Source organism: Sarcophilus harrisii, chromosome 3, assembly GCF_902635505.1.
Source record: "Sarcophilus harrisii chromosome 3, mSarHar1.11, whole genome shotgun sequence".
Lineage (NCBI taxonomy): Eukaryota > Metazoa > Chordata > Mammalia > Dasyuromorphia > Dasyuridae > Sarcophilus > Sarcophilus harrisii.
In genome coordinates, this window is record NC_045428.1 from 404,857,786 (window position 1) to 404,876,562 (window position 18,777).

General features: G+C 37.4%; 1 protein-coding gene across 2 annotated transcripts in view; it reads right to left on the reverse strand.

Moving 5' to 3' along the window:
- NOSTRIN (nitric oxide synthase trafficking) overlaps positions 1-8,441 on the reverse strand; it is a 79,453-nt gene extending 71,012 nt beyond the window's left edge. For both annotated transcript variants that reach the window (XM_031960515.1, XM_031960514.1), the window contains exon 1: positions 8,298-8,441. In XM_031960515.1, coding sequence (XP_031816375.1) covers positions 8,298-8,324 — 27 coding nt within the window. In that variant the 5' untranslated portion in view covers positions 8,325-8,441. The remainder of the gene's footprint in view (positions 1-8,297) is intronic.
- Positions 8,442-18,777: the final 10,336 nt, after the last annotated feature.

Here is an 18,777-nt window from a genome sequence, read left to right on the forward strand (position 1 = left end):
TATATACATTACATAATATTCTGGTAGAGTCACCACTTCATAACTGGAAGGGATATTAGAATTCATCAAGACACATTTCATTTTGCAGAGGAAATAACTGAGGCCCAGAAGAGTTATCTCACTTGTTTTAGTGCAATGAAGTGATATAATAATTGGTTAATCACAAATGAAATTATGAATTAGAGAGTTGTTCACTGATGCCAGTCTCCTCTATTGACTTTTTTTTAACTTATTCTCATCTTTAGCTTTTTAATATCTCTCATTTCCTCGAGCCAATAAGTTGCCAAATTTTGCCCACTCCCATCACTAACCATTCTACCTGTTCAAGCCCTGTTCACCTCCCACTAAAACTTTTGTAATATCTTCCTAATTTGATCTTCCTGCTTGCATATTTCTCTCTGAAATCCATCTTCCATGCAACTGCCAAAATAATTCTTAAGACATAGGTCTAAAATTCTATTCTCTGCCTCAATAGTCATCAATAGTTTCCTATAATCTAAAGGATAAGACATAACATTCCTCGGCTTGTTATTAGTCCTTCATATTCTGGATCTGGTCTGCTGGGCTTTCTGGACTTGTCTTAAATCATGTCTCTTGATGTATTATCTACATTCAAATCGACCTAATTGCTATAGTCTCAACTTTTGTACAGGCTGTCCACCCTCACCAGCACCCCGAAATGCTTTCCCTCTTTATCTCCACTTTTTAGAATCCTATTTCCTTAAATCTCATCCCATTAGATGCCATACTCCTTTCTCAGCTCATTATCTTCAATTTACCTGTTTATTTGTTTTTAGAGAATATAAATTCCTTGAAGGGAGGGACTTTCTATTAGTTTTTTTTCTCCTCCGTGACAAGTATAGAGCCAAGCACACACAATTTCAAGTACAGCCAGATGCACGGTAAATCCTTAATCAATGTTTATTATTCAATTAATTCTTTCCCCAAAAAATTTAAATCAAAGAATTGTCTCTCCAGGGGAGAATACTCTTTTTAAAGTGTTATATCTGATCATGGAAAGAAAGTCTTGATCCATTATCAGGGAGATTTTGAGGCTCAGAGAGCAGGTTGGGAAGTATTTTGGGAGCAGGCTCTGGGACCTTGGAAATCACCACGAAGGCCATCGACATTACCATTGTTTCAGGCCCTGGCAAGGAATCTGCAATTGTGGAAAAGCCCCGCTGCCAAGCTGTCTGTCTGCCACAGGCAACCATGCTAAAAAAAAAAGGCCCAGCTGGCTTGCTCCCAGGCCTGGGCTGGACTTGGCTCCAGCCAGAAGATAAACATAATATATTATTAACTAACTCACAGGAAAACCTATTGTAATCATGGATTTAGAGCTGAATCATAACCTTCAAGGTCCTGTTCAGTGTAAGCAAATGTAGTCACTAAAAACTGTAAATGAAGACTAAAGCTGACATACAAAAGATTGGACATTTAATTAGCTACTGCTTAAATCTTCCTGGATTAGCCTTAAAGGTGAGTCCATTTCTGATGTGTGGATTTAAGGATGGCAGGTTAAGGCATTCCCAGAATTCCCAATTCTGAATCCAGCCATAAGAAAAAGACATTTTGATAAATATTGAAGGTCACAAATATTATCTTTGACATTAGAAAGTGATAAGGCAGCATGGTCTTGGGAAGGGAACATTGAGTTTGAAGCCATTCAGGTTCTGTCTTGTATGATTGTGTTCAGGTTATTTCATTACTTAGTCTCTTCATATGTCAATGATGGAAAATTATATTTTCATCATTGACTTCACAAAGCCCATTGTGAACATCAATGGGTAGGAAGGTAGATAATGGGTAGGAAGTATTTTGCTAATCACAAAGAGCTATGTCAATGGAAAAAATGATAAATATTAATTATTAATATTGTTATTGATACATTTTTGTCTCAGCATTTAAAAAGTAAAATAACAACAAAACCTCCCTCAATTTAGAAGAAAAACTAGTGCTGAAATCTCAAGGCCAAATGAAAATCATTACAAGTTAATACAATTAATATGGACCCATCTTGAAATACCATTTAAAGAACTGATCCTACAGTCAGTTGAGCCCCAAAGATAATTAACTGGGTATGACACACATTATTTGGATGAAACTTGGTAATGAATGTATTTGTGCTCACAGTGTATCAAAGAAATCAGAACTCTCACAGCCTCATGTATTCCAAATGGTACGTGGATGCCATGATTTCTTCCTGATCTAAGCCTTACAACCTACAAAAGGGTCAAGAGCATAGTTTTGGTTACCCTTAGGTTACAGCCTGAATTGAGATGAGCCCAGAGTTATTTTGGCAAAGACTCAGCCATCATAGAGAGGGCTTTCAATTCCTCTCCCATTCCCCATTTTCTTATCCCTGATTTCTCCAAAGAAGATGCTAATTGAAGGTCCTAGAAGGACCCTTAGTAATGGGGGGGCAGATTAGTATAATAAAAATGTAGTTAGATTTGGATTCATAGAATCTAGATTTGAATCAAGTTTCTGCCATCTTAGATACATCATTTAAAATCTCTGGGCCTTAGAATCCACATCTGTAAAGTGAGAGAATTAGAAAAGATACCTTCTCATTTGGAACTGACCATTTCCAACACTAAATCTACAATCCTCTGGTTTCTCCAGAATTTATCATAATTCTTTGGATGTCTTGGAGATTGTAGGTCAGAAATCAGCTGTAATAATAGACCTCAAATGTCCTGGGTTTCTAGATTCAGGCTGTGAGCTCCAGCTTGATATTGTGTTTGTAGGGAGAATGGGAAACCATTTTCCTCTTGCTCATTTTTTGTGATGACGTCTCAGTAGAAAGGTCTGATTATGAGAGCAAATATGAAATAATATAAGACATCAGAGACAAGAAATCTCTTGAATTTTTTTTTTAATTCACAAGGCTCAGTTAAAACATACCCAAAAGCCTTTCTGTTTCTAAATCTTTTACTTACTGCAAGACACAGACACAAAAAACCCACTTCTACCCTAGCAATATCAGGTGCCAGTGATAGTGATTTAAGCATCTCCTAATCAATTAAAAGGAGTGATGAAAAGGGAAGAAGGTGTACTTTATCTGAAAAAGACATCTTCCACAGACCATTGCTGATTTCTTTCTCTCCTGCTACTGCATCCTAAAACCATCTGAATCCTTCCCTTCTTGATCCACGCTCTTGAGAATGATAATTTTGCTTTAGACCCTGAATCTTCTCATGTGTAAGTAACATGACAGGATAATGCATTTTATGTTAGAGATCTGTCTCATTCCTTAATGAAATCTCATCAAAGCTTCATGACTGCAGCAAAGAACTGGTACAAAAAAAATAGAAAAAAGAGAGGAAGAGAGAAGGGAAGGGGAGGATAAGAGGAAAGAAGAAGAGAGCAAAGGCAAGGAAGGAGGGTCCTTGTCATTCCAGAGTTATTTGAATATATAATCTATATGGACTTAAACTCATCTAGGAAGAACAAGTATTGTTGGCAAGCAGAAACACCCAACATCCAGTATAAAATATTTCTGATTATTGAGAAATATGTCCCATCTAAAGGATCAGAACATATGTTACCAGGGATAGATGAAATATTCTATGATTCTTATCATCTAGATAGAAAGGACCCTTTGCAGGGAAATGAAGGAAGAGAGAAAGGGGAGAGAGGAAGAAAGGAGGAGAGAGGTGGGGAAAAACTATCTTGGGTAAAAGCACTTTGGGCCCTGATCCAAACTATATTTTACTATTCTGTCTTATGAATCAGGATCAGAAGCCCTTTATCTATCAGGCCTGTCACTATTTCATAGGATAAGATTAGATTGATTTGACTGAATTTATGCTTTTTAAAGATATTAGTTATTGGCATTTTGGCAAATTCTCAGCACAGATAGCTAGAGGCTCCGCAATAAATTCAGCTGATCACATTAGCTCCCCAGATGACCTATGAGTAGATATACACAGTTAATCACTCAACAAGTATTTATTAAGATCTTACTGTGTACCCCACGTTGTGCCAAACACTGAACATAAAAAGACAAAAAACCAATCCCTGCCCTATAGGTATGAAATAAGTTGGCTCACAGTTTTTTATTCTTTTGGAGATAGTTGAACAACTTGGTACCTAGGTTATCGTAGGTACCCTCCAGAATGGAACAATAGAGTCACAGAGAAGTTTGATAGGGTTTCATGGCCACATTTTGCAAGTAGAAGGAAACTTTAGGTGTTTTAACATCATCATTTAATTTTTCCTCATATTTTAAGTTTCTAAATGGAGTTGTTTACTTTTTCATTGTCATTGTCTCCTTGCAAGGGATCATTCATTTATATCCAAAGCTTATACAAGAAAATAAACAGTATAATTCAATCAGTAGTAAACAATTTTTTAAAAGCTGACACTTAATATAACTTTGGTGACAATTTTCTTACCCAAGCAATATAACACAAGGAATTGAATTATCTCCATTTTATAGAAGAAGAGACCACCAGTGGTGAATATTATTTCTCTTTTATACAGATATACTTTAAGAGAAATGGATTGAATTTGTTCATCATATAGTAAAGATTTCTACACATATTTCTTGGATCTAAGGCTAGAGCTCCTTCCTTTCCACCATACTGCTATTTTTACCCATTTAGGCAGGGATGTGCTAATAATGTTGAACAACAGATTTTTTTCTCCCCCCTAAAAAATGTATGCATGGCAGACTTTTAATTACATCTAAATTATTAGCATTTTATCTATCCTTTTCTTTCATCTCAACAAATAATAAAACTAGAAATCAAGCTCTGATTTACAGTGTTTGCTGATATTTGAGTTGTAAATGCTGACACTGAAAATTTAACAATAGGCTCTCAATAGCCTTTCCATCTACATCTGGCATATTTTTGCATCTAACTATCTATTAGGCTGCCAGGATGCCAACCTAGACCTCTGGCCATCTCTCATGCCTTCAGGTACTTTCTCTACCTGGAATGAGAATCTTCCATATAGAACCTTCTGATACCTGGCTGCCCCCAACTTCTTCCCAGGGGAGTTAATCCAATCAGTTTTGGAATTCTGCCCTGGGCAGAACTGTCCTAATTGGTGGATGGATGAAAACTCATCTGACCTACCATACCTAGGTAGCCCAGTTCAAACCTCACATCCCATTTAGCCATCCCAAGCATCTTGCTATCTGCTCTGATGCTCATGAATATCATGTTCTCTCCTCCCTCACTTCTATCTCTTGCTTTTGCTCTGGGACAATCATCAGATCAACACTATCACAGCTATAAAAAGAGCCTGACAATTTATAAACTCCATTTTTAAAACCTGAGATTGCTTAGACCAAAATTTCCATGGCCAACACCACCCTACTACATGTCTTTTATACTCTATTAGAATACAAGTTCCTCAAAAGAAGGGTCTCTCTTTTTTATTTATATCCCTAGCATCTAGCACCAAAACCTGCCTCAGAGCAACCCACCAGGGTTGTACTTGGTTGCCCTAGGACTGCACAAAATAGTTTCTACAGTGTTGTTAATGATAGATGTCTTGAAGGAGCAAGATCAGAGTGTCCTTACACAGGATACTCGACCAAAGTGTTTACGCCAGCACTGAGGTTTAGTGTTAAGACACTTTACTGGGGCAGATGAGGAGGAAGAGTTTGAGCTTTACCATTCTTTTGTTAAATAGGAATAATAATGTTTTCACTACCTATTTCACAAAGCTACAAAGCATTTATTAATATGAAAGCAAGCTATCAATTATTCTGGGGGAAGTAGCAGTGTTTTGGGGAAGTTTTTTTTTTTTTTAATCCTTCCTAATTCTTGTCTTACTTTACTTACTGGATTACTTTTGTTCTGGGAAAAAATAATTTTTTATTGAACTCTGTAGGACCTTAACCTCTCTTCTATCTCCTCTTGAATATTTTTTCCATCTTCTCTCTGTCTCCCTTATGATTCCTGTGCCTTGTATGTATAGGCAATTTTCAATCATCAGTAAACATTAATTAAGTGCCCTGCTCTCTGTTAGGCACTGTGCTAAGTGCTGGGATAAATAAAGAGGTAAAAGCCAACCTCTGTCCTCAAGGAACTCATTATCTAATGGAATAAATATTTGTTTAATTTTAATGTGTCCCTAAACTGAAAGACTGTAAACATATCAGTGGGAATATGGTTTTGTTTTACTTGAAGAAGCTAAATATAAATATGAAGAGAATATAAACTTGAAGGGGAGGTAGGGTTAAGATAAGAAACACTAAATATGATTATTATGGTTTCTGAAATATATTGTATAATGTTATAATTATATACTTTAACATATTTAACATCTACTGGTCATCCTGCCATTTAGAGGAGAGGGTGGAGAGGAGGGGAAAAATTAGAACAAAAGGTTTGGCAATTGTAATGCTGTAAAATTACCCATACATATAACTTGTAAATAAAAAGTTTTTTTAAAAAAAATGTTATAATTATAATGATAGAACTCCAATGTAGAATCACTTGGGCTAAGTGGTACTAATACCCACAAAACATATAGACAACAAGAGACCTTTTCATATTTTTTTGACCCATTTTTACCCTGTGTCAAACAAGTTAATGATGGCAGTTTCTGAGTGATAATGACTCTAGATCAATATTCAAGCTGGTAGACAACTGAAATCCTCATTTATAGTCCCTATAAGGAAACCAACTCAAGCCTGGCATTAATAAAACCCTGGGAATTTCACTTCCTCATCTGGCACTGATTAGGAATGTCCCCTTCTGGAACTAATTACCTACTGTCAACCGAGTCCATAATTAGGGTATAATATCCTAATCTGTTTTGATAGTAGCTGATATTTATATAGGATTTTACAATTACAAAAAGGTTAACATAAATAATAGCATTTAATGCTTGACAATTTATTATACCTGTTTCACAAACAAAGAAACAAATTTAGAGAGGATAAATGGCTTACCAAAATCTCACGGCTCCAACATCATTTTTATCCCCATGCTTCTTATGGGGTAAATGAAAAGAGAGCCCTATATTGGAAGTAAGACTTGGATTTTAGCTATTAGCTATCTAAGTGACATTGGGTGAGGCAATCAGCTTTTCTGGGCTTCAGTTTTCTCATCTGTAAAATGAGGATCCCTTCCAGCTCTAAGCCTCTGATCCTTTTATCTTAAACTTCTTTTTGTGATTCCATTGTCAAATAATTTTTTATATCTGCTTTATTTATATGTACTAATTCCTAGTGATTATTTGGTGGATCTCTTGTCATTTTATTTAATTGGGTCTGGGCTGCTTGCACTGGTTGGATAATCAAAAATTGTTTATATAATAATTCATGATATCTTTTCTCTTTTCCATCTTGCTTTTTTGTCTCTCCTCCATCTCCATTCCTTTTATCACATGTTTCAAATCATAGGTTTTTATTTCATTTCATTAAAAAGATGAAAAAGAAGAGAATTTCCACTCTGTCTTTTGGGGCCACCTGTTTTCAGGTTTTCTGCACAATCTAAATCTCTCTCCCAGGCCCTGGCTGTTCAGAGAGCTAAAGAACATTTGATCTTTTTTCTAGGTGCTTCTCAATTCTTGCGTTAGATTCCTACTGCTTCTGCTAAGACTCTCACAATTTCTTTGTATTTCTAACCGTAATTCTATTTCCAGTGCTCTTCCCAGGTTTGAAATGAGCTCCTTGATACTAGTCAGAACACTGGAAGGAGTATTCTTTCTCTGACTTAGATCTTTTCTCTCTCTATCAACTATCCAGTTTATAACCTTGATTTCAGCTGCCAAAAAAGGCGGGGAGGAGCTTCTTATAAGAAATTGCTTAAAGGAACAGGATTTACAACTAAACATTAGAAATGAGTCTAAGAAAATGACTCAAATCTTAACTTTAGTGTTAAAAATCATTCCAAATTGCTTTTTTCTATTCATGCACAGCTTTCTGAACCTATTGTACCTTCTGTAATTTCTCTCTGGGTCTTGGGATCCTTCACAAAGTGTCCTCTGGACAGAATACATCCAGCCTACTGGAATACGAAATCAGACCGGCCACAAAAAAGCATTTATAAACATGCTGGACTAAGAAGCAAGAAACAAATTGACTTCTTCCCTTGCTGTTGTAAATTGAACTAAAACAATCCACAGGCTTTTGCACAGCTGCCTTTATCTCATCCCCCGTGGTCTTTGGCAGCCCCAAGTTGTATAAACCAGTAGTTAAAATCCATCAGTAGATAAATCCCAACTCTCCTCCTTCCCCTCCCAAAATACACACACACACACACACACACACACACACACACACATACACACTCATGGTAGTGCAAACACATGCACACAAAGTTACTCACTGAGCAGTTTGTCAAAGGATTCTTCATGTTGGAGTGGATTTTTGCTTCTGTCCTTTTACCTTTGCTCCCAGCATTCTCAAAGCTGTTATCAAGGCTGGGTGTTTCCTGGACTTCCTGGATTCAAAAGGGCCTGTCTTACACAGAGGCACACATCATGCTTGCCAAAGACAACAGAGAGGAAGCTTAAGCTCTGGACTTTCATCCCATTTATTTCCTGAATAAAATAATCAAAATATCATCCGGTGTGGCAATAGTTAGCTCCAGGACTAGGAAGCTGTTATGGTTTTCTGTCAGGCAACAATTTCTATAAATACTTAAAAGACCAGGTTAAAATTCAAAGGTTACAGGAGAACATTGTATACAGTAACAGCAACAGTGTAAGGATGATCAACTGTGAAAAGACTCAGCTACTCTGATCAAGACAATGACCCACGATAATTTCAAAGGACTCGTGATGAAAAATGCTTATTCACCTCTAGAAAAAAAATTCATAAACTCTGAATCCATACTTTGTTTTTATTGGGGTTTTTTGTTTTCTTTTCAATGGTGCTAATAAGTGATATGTTTTACCTAATATCACATGTATAATCAATATCAAATTGCCTTCTCGAGGGTAGAGAGGCGGGAGGAGACAATTTGGAATTCAAAAATTTTAAAGATAATTGTTAAAAATTGTTTTACTTGCAATTGAGAAATATTTAATGAGATAAAAATACTTTTTAAAAATCAAAGATTATAACTGAGTTCTGAATTATGTGACATTTGGTGATGGGGATGAGTGATCCATAGGACCAGATAATATCTACTCTGATTGAGTCTGTTGCCCAAGGTGTCCAGCAAAGTCAAGCATGATGAGGACCCTTTTAGAAAAAAAAAAAAAAAAAAGAATTCTACAAGAAAAGGATAGAAAGGGAGAGGTATCAGTGAATCAGCCCCAGACTTATGAATGTAGAACAAAGGGTAGAAGTTTTCTTTGTCTTAAGTCATTTCTAAGGTATAGGTCACATAATGCCATCTTTCTACTAAAAAATCTTCAATATCTCCCTATTGCTTCTGAGTAAACTTTAAAAAATCTTTAGTTTGGTACATTGAAACATCCCACAATAAAATGACTATATTTCTTAGCATTTTATATTATTGCCTTTCACACATTTTTCCATTCCATTCAAACTGCCTGCTAGCTATTCCCTGCACACAATATTGCATCTCTTGCCTTCTTCAAACACTTGCAGAACTGGTACCCTGTGCCTGGAATGTATGCCCTTCTCATCTCACCTCAAAGGGTTTCTAACTTCTTTCAAAGTCCAGTTCAGGCACCATTTCCTATATGAGGTATATTTTGATCTCCCTCCTCATCCCCACTTACTCTCTGTCTCTTGAAATCTCTGTATTGTTTTGTACATATTTTGACTTTTTTATGCATAAATTTGACAATTTTGCTTTTGTCATTGTATGCCTAGAATCTAGTGTAGTGAGAGAAGTGATTCTTTTTCTCTCATATTAATAAACAATTATTAAATTCCCCCTCCCCCCCCTTTATTTTCTCATCCAGGGACCAGCCCTTATAGGTCAGTCAGTCTCTGAAGGATAGGTTGATGATAAGATTGGCGTATCCTCCACAGTTTGGGGCTGGGATCCTGCCCAACTAAAAAAGCTCACTTCTGATTAAAGTGTAAACAGAAGCTTATCTAGGTGAAATCCAGCCCTAAAAATTTTAGGTTCTCACCTTTGAAACCTCCCTTTACCCTTAATGTTCAACTTGAGTAATTGAGGCTGGATTCCTTTTGTCTAGATTTCCAGGAGTGGTCTGGGTGGAAATGGGTGCCTTTGTCCAGACAGCAGCAGACAGTTGTCTCATGATTAAGCCATGTTTCAGCCCACCTCCTTTTCCTTCTCCTATTAGTTGTTCGCCAATCAGGATTGATCTCTGCATGTCAGGGGCATCCCTTTTCCCAAATGTATTTAAACATTCTGGAATCTCCATGGTTTTGTCTTTGGTTACTGAGAGACCACTGACCATAAATTTATTGGTTAATAAATTGATTATTAATTACTCTGAAACTTTGTCTCTGGATTTTCATTCACCACAATTGTATCTGGCAAAGCAGGTACTTGTTGAGTTCAATTGGCCAAAAGGATTATTACACCTGTTGGTAAGCCTACTTGCCCCTTTGTTTCTCTCACCTCAAGGACTTTGTAGGATCTTATCTCATATGTCAAATCAGAGGGCATTAAGTTAAGTCAATGCCACAAATGATGGGTTATAAGGCTGAGACCAGGGAGAGAGAGTGAGATCTTTTTCTAGAGACATATCATGAAATCACTCAGGATTAAGATTCAGATTCAAAACAGGTTTTGAATTTTAATGTGGAACTTACTTAGGACTGTCTCTTAGCTCTCATAATGTGGAGGGTGAAAATATTGTACTTAAACTTGGAAAAGATAGCTTAATATTCTATCCTTGCTTTATTCATTCAGAAATAGTAGCCTTTTATGGGGAGAATAAGTAACCCTTTTAGGGTTTCTTTTCAATCACAGGTTTCTGATTTTAAGACTTTATTTTTAGGAGACTGTAATACAAACATCCATTTCCTTGTAAGATCCACTTACCAAGCTGTAGGGCATTTTCTCAGAATGTCAGGATGGAGTGAGCATACATCACACTTGTAAAGAGTTCTATTAAGTCAGCCCAGCACAACACTCCAGTACTTAAAAACATTCAATTCTCATCTCCTTTCAGGCTCCATTTGTCTATCACCCACATGCAGGGTCCATTTAAAGTCAGTGGAAATGTTGAATGAAGTAAGAGAAACAAAGCTGAACTGGCAAAATGGGAGATCTCTCCTCTTGGTATCCCTACCAACATCAATCAGTTTTTAATTACTGTCTCATTCCTTCAGGTTGACAATCAATCAGTTAGTTGACTCGTTGTTAGCACATGTCATCTTAGTTATTTTCTCAGTGATAGTGGTGACCTGTACTAAGCAAGAATCCGTATTCTCCCCCACTCCCTTTAGGTCACTCATAAGACAAGTAACCTGTGTTACGAAGTAGTGAGATGGTGTAGTGGATGAAACACTGGTATTGGAATTAAGAAGACCTTTATTCCAATCTTGCCTCAGACATTCAGTAGCTGTGTGGCCCTGGCCAAGTTATCCAGTTTCCTCAGCTCTAAAATGAAAATATTACCCACCTTTCACAGTTGTTGTGGGAAACAAATGAGATAACAATTGTAATTATTATGAGTTGATGATTGTAAAGTGCTTAATACAGAGCCAGGTACATAATAAGCATTATATTAATTTCGCTATTTTTTTTATTATTGACATTTTAAAGAGAGCAAATCAAATTGGTCCATAAGTCCTGAAATCATGGAATTTAGACTGGGGATCGACTAATAGTCAAAATCTCATATTTAACATACGAGAAAACTGGAATTTAAAGTAGTTCAATGAATTAGTATTGAATAATGGAAAAGATCATAGGATTTGGAGTTAGAAGAACTGGAATGAGAGTGTTGGTTCTGTCATTTACTAGGAAAATGGTCCTGGGCAAGTTACTTGCCCCTTCTCTCTGTGTTCCTCAGATTTGATTTTGTTTTTAGTCACTTTTCAGTCAAGCTCTGACTCTTTATGACCCCATGGGGTTTTCTTGGCAAATATATTAGAGTTTGACATTTTCTTCTCTAGCTCATTTTACTGATGAGGAAACTGAGGCAATCAAAGTTAATTTTATTGCCCAGGGTCATATAGCTTAGTAAATAACTGAACTCAAGTTTTCCTTACTAGAGGTCGAGTGCTCTTGCCACTGTTCCTCAGTTTACTTATCTGTAAAAGGGGTTAAATGCCCTCAAAGACTTTTTCTCCTTTAAATCCTATGAGCCAAAATCCCACAGACAAATAGCACAGCTGGAACTGGAATCCAGGTTCTCTTACTCAAGATTCAGCTCTGTTCTAACTATGCTACAGTACCCTACAACATTAACTGCACTTTAATCAGTCAATCAACAAGCATTTATTAAGCACTTATTATGTGCCACACTCTAGGAATAAAAAGAAAGGCAAAAACAATCCCTGTCCCCAGGGAGCTTATGTTCTAAAAAAGGAAACGATACATAAATAACTAGTTCCATACAAGATATATACAGAATTGATGGAAGATGGGGCATCTTCCCTGATGTTCCTGAGTTCATAGCTGGTCTCAGACACTTAAGTAGCTAAGTGAACCTAGGCAAATGCCTTAACCTTTTTGCCTCAGTTTCCTCATGTGTAAAGTAAGCTGGAGAAGAAAATGACAAACCACTCCAGTATCCTTGCCAAGAAAACTCCAAATGGGGTCCTGAAGAGTTAGACATGATTAACACAACAGAACAACAACAATAACAGATGAAAAACAATCTAAAAGGGGAAGGCCTTAGCAATTGGGGAGAGGGCAGGATGAGAAAGACCTTCTTCAGAAGGCTCCAGCTGAGTCTTAAAAGGAGCCACAGAAACTAAAATAGAAGAGAGGGAATGGGAAGAATCATGACTGTGATTTCATTAGGGTTGGGAGCTCCAGGTAAAGAATTTCCTCTGTCAATTCAGATAAATACATTCTAGTTTTTAGAGATGCCTGAGGATACTAATTAATACATTAAGTGACTTGCTCAGAGTCTTCTAGTCAGTCTTCTATGACTTCATTGATTTTGTTCCCCATAATGGAATTCCTTCTACCAGGGCAGATGGGAGCCTTCTCCACAATGAATAGTTTTAGAGATTACCTAGAACACTGAGAGGTTAAGTAACTTACCCACATTACCCAGACAGTATGGATCTGAGGAGGTTCCAAGGACAGCTTTTTATAGCCACTATTTCAAGTTGCCTTTACATGAGTGTACACAACTTTATTTATTTTTATTATTTCTTGAAAAATGGAGCAAGCCTAGACCATTGGCTCTCTCTAATCGGTGTTGTGAAAGCTGATTAAATTAATATATGTAAAAAAGTTTTGAAAATCATAAGACACTATATAAATGTCCCTTATTTCACTCCCAGTGACCCATTTGTCAAACCCTAAGTGAGTAGGATCAAACTGGGAAAGAGCTGAATCTTTTCGTTGTTATTATTGCTTTTTATATTTTTAATATATTCATCTCAATTCAATAAAGGGAAGAAAATGGGAAAAGAACACATTTATTTAAATAATTACTTTGTGCCAGGCACTGTAATAAGCATTTTACAAATATTATTTCATTTGATCCTCAAAGCAATTCTGTGAGATGCTATTAATGTCCCCATTTTTCATTTGAGGAAACTGAGGTAGATAATAGTTAAATGATTGTCTAGGGACATATAGGAACATAAACTAAACTACATTCAGTGTGTCTCACCAACGAACACACCCATTTCTCATGAGAAATGCTGAATAAAAGATTTTTTTTTCACTCTAAAAGAGTGCTGGTTGCAACACTACTCCTGGACTAATTTGCAACTGGGGAAGCAGTGGGCAGCGGCAGCTGTCCAGCTAAAGTTGGCTTTGAACTTGAGTGTCCCGATTGCAGGACCAGAGCTCTGAGTATATAATGAATAGTTACCATGTGCTAAGCATTTTGCTAAGTGCAATGTAGAAGTGAACCAGTTCCTGCCTTCAAAGAACTTAGATTCTTTGGTGGTGGTGATGAGAAACAACAGGTTCTTAGATGCAGAGATGCAAAATATGCACAAAGTAAATATAAAGCTATTTGGAGCTTGGAGAAAAGCACTGTTACAAAAGACCTTGTGGAACTCTGCAAGGTTGGGGAGTGAGTCCAGGGAGTGAGCTGCCACTGCCTGCTGCTTCCCCAGTTAGTTGCAAGCTAATCCAAGAGTAGTGTTACAACCAACACTCTTTTAGGGTAAGAAAAGAATCCTTTAGTCAGGAATTCTTATGAAAAATGAGTGTGTTCACTGGTGAGACACTGAACGCAGAAGCAAGAACAAGCTTTATACTGTTAGTGCTGTGCCTTATCCCTCCCTTCACGGTTCAGATTGGTCGAATTTAGAGTCAGAGTTAATTACAATTGGTCAATTTATAGTCAGATTTACAATTGGCTGGATTTATAATCCTCTTTATTTATCCATTCCATATGTCAAAAGGCTTGTTTCCTGTCATTGACCCCTAGCTGGTTTGGGCTACTTTAAGCCTGGGCCCTTTGTTGTTTAGCCAGTTTCTTGACTCACCTGGTGATTGGTTGGAGATATCTTATCTTTATCCTATTTTAAGTATACTTGTGAAAACCTAACTTCTCATGCTCCTCATAGCACTAAGATTTGGGAGATAGGGATATGGAAAGGCAGGAGGTCGCATTTGAGCTGAGCCTTGAAGAGACTCTTAGAGCCAGAGCGGAAGAACAGAAACATTTTTCATATGATGGAAATATATATAAAGGCATAAAGAGAGGGGATGAAGGAAAGGGTGAGTTTGGCTAGCATATTAAGGGGCATTAGATTGTGAGCTCCTTGAGGGCCTCTCTTTGTATCCCCAGCACGTGGCATAGGGCACAAAGAAAGACCTCAATAAATATTTGTTGCCTAACCAATAAGAAATAGTTGAAATCAGTCTAGAAAAAAATAGATTTGAATCAGGAAGAAAAGCTTTAAAAGGCAGACATTGAAGTCATTTCCTAAAATATTTCCTTTTCCTTGAAATGCTGCCTTGAACTCTCTCTTATAAATAGAAAAACAAACACCCTCCCAAAGGAAAAGTACGGTTAAGCAAAACTTATTACAAATGAACAATGTCTAATAGTGTATGCAAGATTCAACATTTATAATTTCCCCCTCTGTACAGAGGAATTAAAAGGGTGCTTTTGATTTCTTGAACCAAGGTTGTTAATTATAATAGATCTGGGTTCACCTGCCTTTTAGTGGTGCTTTTGTATTCATCACTGTCTTCATTATACATATTGTCCTACTGGCCCTACTTTCTTTGTACTGCATGCAATCTCAACAAGTTTTCATATTTTTCCCTGAATTCCTCATATCTGCAATTTTTTAAGGTACAATGGTTAGAATGAGGCATCGGTAGCAGCCATTTTCTCCCAATGCACAATATTCATCGGTGACACATTTGCAGATCCCTTCTCTCCCCCTTCTGAGACTCGGAAGCAGCCCCTTGTTTTTGGTTGGCTTGGGCAGATGGAGGCAAATTCTGTGTTGGTATCGACATTCCAGGTAAGAGAACCTCAGAGAGTATTTACTCCGTATGACTATGCTTGCACTAGTCAGTCTTTCCAGTGAAGCAGTCTATCATTAATCTCACAGTGATTAAATTATACACAGTTCTGTTCCGGGTTTCTGCCATGATTAGGTCTCTCAATTTCCATATCCCACCTGAGCTGGTGCATGCATTTATTTGCTCTTTAATGCTGGTTTTATCAAATGTACCTTCATGCCCCGGGCTTCTGAACATAACCATCTCTGCAATTCTAAATCACTAATGAGTATTTTAAACCAGGAAAGAGATTGCTAGCACACAGACCATAGCTGTTAATGTTAATAGTCTTTAAAATGTCACAGTCAAAGTCATTTTTACATGGAGTTTATACTAATTGCATTGTGTTCAAAGAAATTATCCAGAAATAAGTTTTGTGTCATTTCATAGAAATTCCAGGCTTTTCAAACTGGAACCCAAATGGCAAATATTAATTGATTTTATAGATGCAAACCAGATCTCGTTTCTGTGCCTAGCATGTTTCGTGTCTAATATGTGTGTCCAAGTACCAGAGACATTCGTTTCAAGGCTCCAGGTGTTACTAGGGAGTAAAAATGGAAGTCATATTGACTCATTTGCATAAAATGAATTAACCCAAATCTGCTTTTCATAAATAAGTACTCAGATATGAAGACTAATGGACAACTAATTAACAATCCATTCTTTATACAGCTGTGATCTATGGCTGTGAGTTTCCAAGGGAAGTATAAGAAGAAGGATGTTTTAGAAATGCAAATTAGTCCAAATTACATTATATCTTCATCTGATCACCTATATTAATATTCATGGATCCTTAATTATAGAGTCCAAGCGTCAGCCCTTTGGATTCCAAGTATAGCCAACCAAGGAACATCCAGTAGATAAATTCTAGGATGATGTGTGTAGGTAGGGCATCCATGGATATGTAAATATTGCCCCTTTACCTGGAGGCTTGGGTGGCTGAAATAATATGTAAAGTCTGGAAAGGTGGCCAGGGGTGGGGTTGTTAGAGCCAACAAGTGACAAGTGTGACTGATGGTCCTAAATGGGAAAGGAAGGGGCAAAGGGCTTCATGGCTGACAGTTTGCCTGTAGCTCACAACCCCTTTGCATAGCCCTCTGTTCTTGACTATTGACAGAACAACCTGTCACAGATGGGGAATACAGAAATGCCTGCTAGAGTAGCATAATCCTATTGGGTAAGGTCATCTCTAAGGTTTTGTTTTGTTTTGTTGTTTTAGCTCTCAAATTCAATATTTTCTGATTTTTGTAGTTAGATTACCTCAAAACACCAGTTGTCTGACTCAATTAATTAACAAACAAAGCACCAACTATGTACCAGAAGCAATGCTAGATCCTGGAGATACAAAGAAAAATTGAAACAATTGCCTGCTTCAAAGATATGGAAGTCCTTTCTTCAGGGAACTCTCTGTGTAAGACTCTTGATTGCCAGGCTTCCTTCTCTTTGGAGTCCATAGTCAGCTCTTTTTTCTCTCATCTAGAGGCCTTAGTCTTCAAAGCTGCTTCCTCTCAACTGTAACGATGTCTATTGGGAGAACCGTTCTGATCCCTACAGGACAAGGCATCTCTTACTGAATTACTAATCATCCTTCAAAGTTATACAGGTAGTTAGGAGGGAGGAAAGAGAAGCTTCCACTTTCCCCTCAAGATGATTCCTTTTCAGAGGCCAGTTTCTTTCTCCACTTCTAATTCCTGGACTGGAAGTGGATGGCTTGCTTTTACACACACACACACACACACACACACACACACACCTGCAATTATTTCAAATTTAGACCTTAGAAAAACATCATTTTTTGCACATACATGAGTATATTTATACATACATACATGCTACACAATGTTATACATGTGTGGTATATTTATATACCACATTACATGTTACATGTGTTATTATGTATATATGATAAATATATCTGTATGACATACATTATGTGCATACACACAAATATATGTGTGTATATATAAATATATATATATATATATATATATAATTTTTCCATATGTGTAAGTGTGTGTACATCCCAGGTTGTACCTGCTTCTCTCAGACCCTTATTCCTGTCTGATGTCAGTTGCCCTTTATCCAATACTCAGGGCCCTATAATCTCAAACTTATTAAGGAACTCCTTCACATTTTGTTGTGGGATTCTAGGGAACTCTTTAACTTCCTTTACATATGTACAAAGTACATGCAAAGCAATTTCAAGGGAAAGAAGTTAACATTTAGCCTGAAATTTGAAGGGAGCTGGGGAGGCTGAAAGTAGGAGACTAAATATTCTAGACTTGAAGGTTAAAAAAGCACAGAGATGTGTGTGTGTGTTGTGAGAAACAGACATACAGACTGAGAGGAGGGGGAGGGAAGGAGAGAAGAAAGGAGGGAGGGAGGGAGGGAGAGAGGGAAGGAGGGAGGGAGGGGGGAGGGAAGGAGAGAGGGGGGGAGGGAAGGAGATAGGAAGAGGGAGAGAAAAAGAGAGAGAGAGAGAGAGAGAGAGAGAGAGAGAGAGAGAGAGAGAGAGAGAGAGAGAGAGAAGCAGCAAGTCAGTTTAGCTGGACCAGAGAGTACTTGAGAGGGAGTAATGAACCTTGATTGGTATATTGCAGCCAGGTTATGGTGAGATTTAGATACCAAATAAAAGTTTGTTTCTTAGTCTAGAGGTCCAAGGAAGCTCCTGAAGAACAGGGGCGTAACCTTGTCAGATCTGTGCTTTAGGAATATGATTTTGGCAATTGTTCAGATGAAGGAATACTGAAAACAGACACTTGAAAAAGGTAATATGTGCCTAAACTACTGTGGTGACCTTGTTAGGAGGGAAGCACAAAGCTTCAGGAGATGTAGAGGTATAAAGGACAAAACTCAACAAGACTTGGAAGGATATGGATGGTGAGGGAGACTGAAAAGTCAAGAATCTTTCCAAGGGGGATAACTTCATTGACTTGAAAGATGGCATCCTTGATTGAAATAGTACAACTCAGAAGCATGATGAATCAGCTTTTGGGGAAAGATACTGTCCCCATCCACCATTTTCTCTTCCATAGACCTTAGTAGATTCAGTTGCCCAGGTATATGGCAATTAGCCAGGCCTATAAGTACACACACTTGTAGGTACTAGAAAACAGTTCTATCTTTTTCTAATGGTCTACTTCCAGTAGATCATTGGACTTGCCCAAAAATATCATATTCAAAATATCTACTGCCAATTTTGTAGTAATTACTCAACCTCCGACCTTAGCACTAAATTTCCCTTAGCACC